The sequence below is a fragment of the Cynara cardunculus genome (assembly GCF_001531365.2).
Source record: "Cynara cardunculus var. scolymus isolate 2C chromosome LG 15, CcrdV1, whole genome shotgun sequence".
Classification (NCBI taxonomy): Eukaryota; Viridiplantae; Streptophyta; class Magnoliopsida; order Asterales; family Asteraceae; genus Cynara; species Cynara cardunculus.
Genome location: NC_037542.1, coordinates 4,185,861 through 4,193,340, shown reverse-complemented (window position 1 = coordinate 4,193,340; position 7,480 = coordinate 4,185,861). Strand labels below are relative to the sequence as shown.

At 32.7% G+C, this 7,480-nt stretch overlaps 1 protein-coding gene across 2 annotated transcripts; it reads left to right on the top strand.

Annotated features, from left to right (window-relative positions):
* Nucleotides 1–3,779: 3,779 nt before the first annotated feature.
* On the top strand, nt 3,780–7,215 carry LOC112528076 (zinc finger protein 4-like). 2 transcript variants are annotated; one of them, XM_025138981.1, is made up of 2 exons: nt 3,780–4,010; nt 6,306–7,215. In XM_025138981.1, the coding sequence occupies exon 2, from the start codon at nt 6,347–6,349 to the stop codon at nt 7,073–7,075; it is 729 nt and encodes a 242-aa protein (XP_024994749.1). In that variant the 5' UTR covers nt 3,780–4,010; nt 6,306–6,346; the 3' UTR covers nt 7,076–7,215. The 2 variants fall into 2 exon arrangements, with proteins under 2 accessions (XP_024994749.1, XP_024994750.1); XM_025138982.1 differs by lacking the exon at nt 3,780–4,010 and adding an exon at nt 4,529–4,709.
* Nucleotides 7,216–7,480: the final 265 nt, after the last annotated feature.

Here is a 7,480-nt window from a genome sequence, read left to right as displayed (position 1 = left end):
ATAACCTAGCCACTTATTTGCCACTTGTATACAGAGTAATCCATGTAATTCTAAACTTTATGTTAAAATTCTATAGATCTGAATCATTTTATTTACGTATCTCAAACGGGTCAAACGAGTAATTTTAACAACTTACATTAAGGGACCGTTTACAAAACGCTTATCCAGGTAAGTGCTTACCAAGTCACATTACCTTACTGAATCAACATTGCAAGAGCCACGAACCTTACCTAGTAAGAGCTAAGGCAAAGACTTAGAGTCTTACCCGGTAAGTGACAGCGACGACTCTTACCACGGTTAGCACTTACCGGGTTAATTGTTGCATACGATACCATTTTGGTGGACTAATATCTTACCCGGTAAGTAATTGATAGTTTTGAATTTTGCCGGTAAACACTTACCCAGGTAAATATTTGAAAGCGGCACCTAAAACTCAATAAATGCATTCAAATAACATTTTAAAATATTTAATTAAAAAAATAAAATAGTATCGTAATGATATTTTTCTTATGCTACTTGTTAAACTCGAATCTTTATTTACTTCATTATCCTTTTTATAGTTCTTATTTTAACTCTTTTTCTCACTGGAACCGTATCCCTTTGAAATTCTTACGATTGATGTCAAGACACAAAAAGCGTGTTTCTAACACTGCATTGAATAACAACAGTAATAAACTTCTCCTTTTGTTTGTTACTTTATATCAGTTATTTGCTTTTCTAAGTAGACATGGTTTCTTGTTTATACTTTTCTTAAAACCAATTATCTCAAAAGATAGTCGTTATACATTGTAAATACCAGATAACGTTCGTAAAAGAAAAAATTAAAGTCGTATATTAAATACTTTTTACGATGATTTTTTAAACGAACTGTTAAAAACTGAATACTATGATATCTGTTTAATTTTCATTCTAATCATCAGTAAGTTGACTTGAACTTCATATTTCTCACCAACGATACCCTACTGCAGTTACATTACGACGCAAACTGTATCAAAATCCAAACAAATTTAATTACGTTATTAATTCAGAAAATTAATTAATAATCTCATTTTAGGAAACCAAAATGAAATTTCCACCACCTTCTTTGGAAATGTTTAGTATGTCATAAGCTGGTTGTTTTACGAGGAAAATTCTAGAAAAAATCTAACAAATTTTCACATTTTGGAAATTAAACGTCTGGGTTTTTTCCGAATGGAAAAACGATTGAACATGCTCGTTTTGGATGATTAGATCTTTGTATATTTTTTTAACAAACCCTCGAATTTTTAGAAATCGATTAATTACGTCATCTTAACTCAAAATAAGAGCTACCTATAATCGACTAGCTAGGAAGGTTCTGTAGGAAGAAAAAATTAAATCAGTTTTATCGTTCTCAAACTCTACGATATTTCAAAGTTTCTTATTTAATGAGAAATTGCAATTATTATTATTATCATTTTACAATAAAATCTTACATCCAACAACATTATACATACAGACAATCAATCATACCTGATACATTAATGACCAACATGGCTATGAGTATAGTAATGACCAACAATCTTACTTGATAAGCAACAACACAAGGGCTAACAATCTTACCCGGTAAGTGAGGATTGTGAATATTACCCGGTTGGCGCTTAGTGACACTTATCGATAATATTACTATACCATTTTAATGGTCAAGAATCTTACATGATAAGATAAGTGAGGGTGGTGATTTTTATCAATAAACATTTATCTGATAAGTGTTTGGTAAACGATCCTTAAGAGTATAATGTATGGGTAGACACTTATATTTTCGAAAGAGACATTTATTTTAAGACAACTAATATAGAAATGTAGACACTTAATTTAATACAGAGAAAATATAAAAGAAAACCAACAGAAAGAAGTTCAAATAATAACAAGGGGTCGGCTAAATGCACCTTACCTACTAATTTTCTCATCGTACACATCAACATCAAGACATACATTTTATATTTCCAATACATGATTTAATCTGATTCTGATATGAATTTGAGTGCATATAGCAACACATAATAACTAGGGATGACAACTTTATACCAAACAAAACCAGTCAAACATGTGTACCAACTGTATTAATTAAATTGGTACCAATTATAGTCGGTTGCTAGTAGCATATCAAATATGCAAACTTGGTTGATATATGATAATACCATGGTACCGACTTATTAAATATATATATTATTTTTTGTATTTTTATGTTTTGCATATTAAACACTGTAAATTTTAAATATTTGAATATTTGCAAGTTTTATTCTTCGAAATTAGAAACCCTTAAATATCATCTATGTTATTTGAAAACTCAAAATTTAAACAAAACGAGAAGTTTTCATATATATATATATATATATATATATATATATATATATATATAACTTGAAATTGATAAAAAAAAACCCAAAACCAACATTAGCAACCGGAAAAAATTGATATTAAATAGAGTTGATTAATACACGGTATATTATCTTACATACAAGCTATAATTAGGGACCGTTTACCCAAATGCTTACCCGGTAAACATTTACCGTTAAGAGTCAACACTGTAATTTATTTTACCGGGTAAGATTGTAGTACAAGAAAATGGTTTCGTGTGCAACAATTTACCCGGTAAGCACTTACCCGGGTAAGAGTCGTCACCATCACTTACCGAGTAAAACTCTTCATTTTATCATTGTTCTTACCGGGTAAGATTTTTGACCCTTGTCATGTTCATACGGGAAGAAAAATTACTCACTAAGCATTTACCGGGTAAACATTTAATAAACGACCCTTTAATTGCTACACAATAATGAATAAAAAAGTTATTAACAACCATGTTTATTTGGGAAATTTATTAAAATAGTCATTTTTCAGGGTTGGTTTAATCTCCTAGTCATTTTTTCTCAAAGTTTACCAAAATAGCAATAGATCCGCAAAACCCACATCTGCAATTGCAGACCTAGCTAAAAGACAAAAAATTACACTTTCTACCCCTTTTCGTAAAAAAAATTACATTTTTCACCCAGGTTTACAAAAAAAATTATGGGAAAATTACATCAAAATGAAACCAACTTTCACCTAATTCCTATTTTAAGGAACCAACTTTCAAAATCGTCATTTTGGGGAACCAACTTACACCTGATTTCTATTTTGGGGAACCAACTTGCAAAATAATTATAGAAAAATAACTAAAATTCGTTTTTTTTTTCAAAAATTAATGCAATAAAATCTATTTTTCATTTTAAATCTCGTTTTTTTTTTTTAAATTCAGATATCAAATTGAAGATTTTTTTTCAAAAAAATCCAAATTAACACGATAAAAATTGTTTTTTACTATTGCAATAAAAAATCAATTTAATAGAAAAAAATTAATTAATTCAATAAAATAAATATTAAATATCAAATTCAAGATTTTTATATATAACCAATCCGTATCAATATTATCAAATTTGGGAAATCAAATCAAATGTTTGATAGAAACTCTTAAATTACCTGTTATATTTTCAACAGATCAACTAAACTTTTAAATAAACAAAAAGTTTGATAAAAACACCTAAATAATAATTTTAAAAATTAATTCTTTAAAAATCAAGTTAAAATTGATTTTATTTTGATGTAATTTTTCCAAAAATTATTAATATTTACAAAATATATAAAGCGGAATTTTTGGGGATTAACATGCTTTTCACCTGTAACACTAGTAGCAGTTTAACTTTAAAAATCCCCAAAAATCCATCAATCATTCTGAATTCTTTAATTATTTGGCTCCTCTTTCTCTTTCACTTCCTGACATAAGACCACACTCTCTCTCTCTCTCTGATAATATGTATGTATGTATGTATGGTATGATCTTATCCCAATAATAGCTTCATTCTATATGTTCTACCTCTCATCTTCTCACCATATTTGGCAAAACCTAGAAAAAACCCACAACCTGTTTTGCAATCCATCAATCATATTCAACTTTAAGCGGTTGAGAAGAGTACTAAGCTATAGTACTACCCTCATACCATACTATACGACAGGTATTTCAACCCCTTTTAAAGTTCTTCTGTGTCGTTACTTTTGAAATTGGATTTTGGTTTCTTGGTGTTTTTTGTGTTTTTTTTCTTGTGATTGTGAGTAATCCCATGTGCTATTTGTAGATGAACTTTGAATTTCTGTATTTGGTGCAGATGTTGGTACTTGTTACTGCTTGTTCTTTACGATTTTCTATGTGGGTACCTTTGTAAATTTTAGAATGATGAAGTGATTAAGGTTCGTATAGTAGTTATTGGTTTTATGAGCAGAAATCTTCAAAAAAGAAAAAAAATATACTGTAATTGGGGCAAGGTTCGATTCTTCAAATTTTTGCAATCACTCCTTTTCGTAGTTGGGGAATTATGATGATTGGTTTTATAGACAAAGATTTTTCATTGTTATTGAGTCCCAATTATCACTGAAAAAGCATGGATCTGTAACTGTTTGTTGAAAGTCCGCAATGAGGATTTTGAAATGGATCGGTTCATTTCTGGTTGTGAAACCTCTAATGGGTTTTCATTTTGGTTTTTTTTGATGAATTTTGTTTTGAATTAGCCAAGGGAAGATGTTTTGAACCCAATCCTTTCCGTACATTAAACCAATTAACCAAACAAACCCGATATATCCCACTAAAAACATCGTCTTGGATGTGTGGTATCCCAAATGGTAGAACTACTGTTTCCTTGAAGACCTTAGGCTGGAAGGTGAGTAAACCAAGAGCGTAAAATCTTCTGTTCTTTGATGCATTTCGGTATTTGACCAGAACACGCATAATTTTGGTATTACAATTTAGAACCTGTTGCGTATCCGAAATTCGGGTACGCTAGTCCAAATGGGCATGCCAAATGTCAAGAAACGATCATATCGATCTTGATGAATCTAATAGAAGATTTTGTAACTTCAAGAACTTGCATCAAGTTCAGGAAGCGGTATATTTTGTAAAACATTTTGAGAAATTTCTTCCGTGTTTTCGTCAAATATTCAATCTTTCGGTGCAAATGCGATGCTTTCCCGCTTTCCCGCTTTGCCATTGTTTGCTTTCGACTTTTCTTTACATCCCGTTATAAAAGTAGTTACATTTTGACCTGTAAATGTTACATTTTGACTTGCACACGCAAACTTCACGTTTCTTGAATTCAAGATTGTCATGATTTTGGTTTTGTAGATTTAGAACTTCATTATTTTGGTGGTTTTGTAGGATTTTTGATTCGTACATTTATTTCTATCATAGATTCATATCACCATAATGGCTCGTTTGACCTTAAAAGTCAAATCTTATACCCTTTAATTTTAGAACTAAGGGGGTAGCTAGTTTGACACATTTGAGTCAATTAAAGTTATATATATATATAGAGAGAGAGAGGTTGGTTATTATACAACCCTTAACATTTATGTAACCAATACAACTCAATCTCAACCGTCCATTTCATTTGATGAATATGTGATTTCATAAAAGTTTTGATTGTTTCCTGATATAAAGTATTAATCATAATTAATGAACTCTATTCATATTCCATAAATATTTAAATCATAATAAATGAACTTCCATTAATTCTATAAATATCTCAATTAATTGAGTTGCAAGGGTTGTACAAATACACAAGGTTGTAAAAGAAATATACCCTATATATATATGTATGTATGTATGTATGTATGTATGTATGTATGTATGTATGTATGTATGTATGTATGTATGTATGTATGTATTTATGTGTGTATGTATGTGTTTATGTGTGTATGTATGTATTTATGTGTGTGTGTTTTCTTGAAATATCAGTTCATGGGATGGTTACCGCTTTTTTAGTCCTTTTTGTTAAGCTGCCTAAAAGGGTTGGTCGTTTTTGTGGCTCAAGAACTTATGCCTTGATCAAGTTTCTTGCTCTAAAAATAGAAAATAAAATTGTGGAGTAACAGGTAAGGTTACTTGTGTCTGACACGGATGTTTTACGGTTGCTGAATGGTATGGTGCATAATGATTAAGTAGTCAAAATGATTAAGAGACTCTTGTAATATAATACAAAATGAAATATAATTGTTTGGTAATTATTCAGAATGAAATTAGGGTACTGAATGGTTAAGGGAGGCATGAGATACAAAATCATTCAGAGGGTTTTAAAACCATTAAGAGACGGATTTTTTTTTGGTCAAACAAGATTCACCTCTTAACGATTCAGAGACTGCCTCTTAATGGAACTATTAAGAGGTAAACAAACAACCCCTATCGGTATTAAGTTTAGAAAACGGAATTCTTGCGAACTGCGAATCTTGTTAATATCTGGTTATCACATTTTCTTTTGCAGGTGTCGACGATTAAGATTGGCATAAATATTTATAAGAAAACATGGAACCTCCAAATTACGTCTTTGAATCTGAAGAAGAATCGGAAATGAGCAGTCAAGTAGCATCAAGCATGTCGGTGGATGGTGGCACCACCACCTCTTCCCGCCTCACAAACCCTGGACATCTTCAGCCAACACCACCGCTGCCATCCGTCACTCTCGACCTAACCCTCGGCTTCAACCCCATGACACCTGAACTTGCCACCACGGAAGTGGCGGCAGCACCCACAAACACGGGCTCGGGACCTCCAGTCCCCCGTGTTTTTTCCTGCAATTACTGTAGGCGCAAATTCTATAGCTCGCAAGCATTGGGCGGTCATCAAAACGCACACAAACGAGAAAGGACGATGGCTAAACGAGCTATGAGGATGGGAATGTTATCAGAAAGATACGCAAGTCTAGCATCATTGCCTCTTCACGGATCCACGTTTCGGGCTCTAAGTATCGAAGCACACGCTTCATTGCATCAAGGGATTGTACCTCAACAATCGCCATTTGCCGCCATGAGAGGTGGAGCGAGATTTGACCAAAGCTATCTTGGGTTGCCAATGTTCATGGAGGACGATGAGGCGGAAGTGTTTTGGCCAGGTAGTTTCAGGCAAATTGATTGTGTTGGCGATGCTGGTGGTGGTGGTGGTTCGAGTAGTTACCACAACACGAAACACCCAGAAATGCCCCCACCAACCGGTAGAGATTCGGGGGCTATACCCGATCTTACTTTGAAACTTTGACTTTTTGGTCTAAACATTCGTAGAGTTTCCATGTCGATTTCGTGTTTAGGGTCGAGAGCGATATCGAGTATCCTCATTGTACAGTGAGACATGAAGATTGATCATTTAGCTTCATTTTTGTGGTTATCTATGAAATTCTACAGTTGCTTATTTACCCTTTTTGGCTCTTTGAACTCTTGTTTAACATTGGAGACATGATGGTCTACTTTTTGGGGCTGGGAGGACCGGTCCTGAATACGGGACCGCTTACCAAACATTTATCCGATAAGTGCTTACCGGTAAAATTTAACATTATTATTTACTTACCGGATGAGATTTTAATCCATCAAAACAACATTGTATGCAAGAATTCACTCGGTACCATGGTAAGAGTCGTCGCCCACACTTACCGGGAAAGACTCATGA

Excerpts from the sequence above, each read along its gene's own strand:
- LOC112528076 (XM_025138981.1), top strand. The coding sequence starts at position 6,347 with ATGGAACCTCCAAATTACGTCTTTGAATCTGAAGAAGAATCGGAAATG.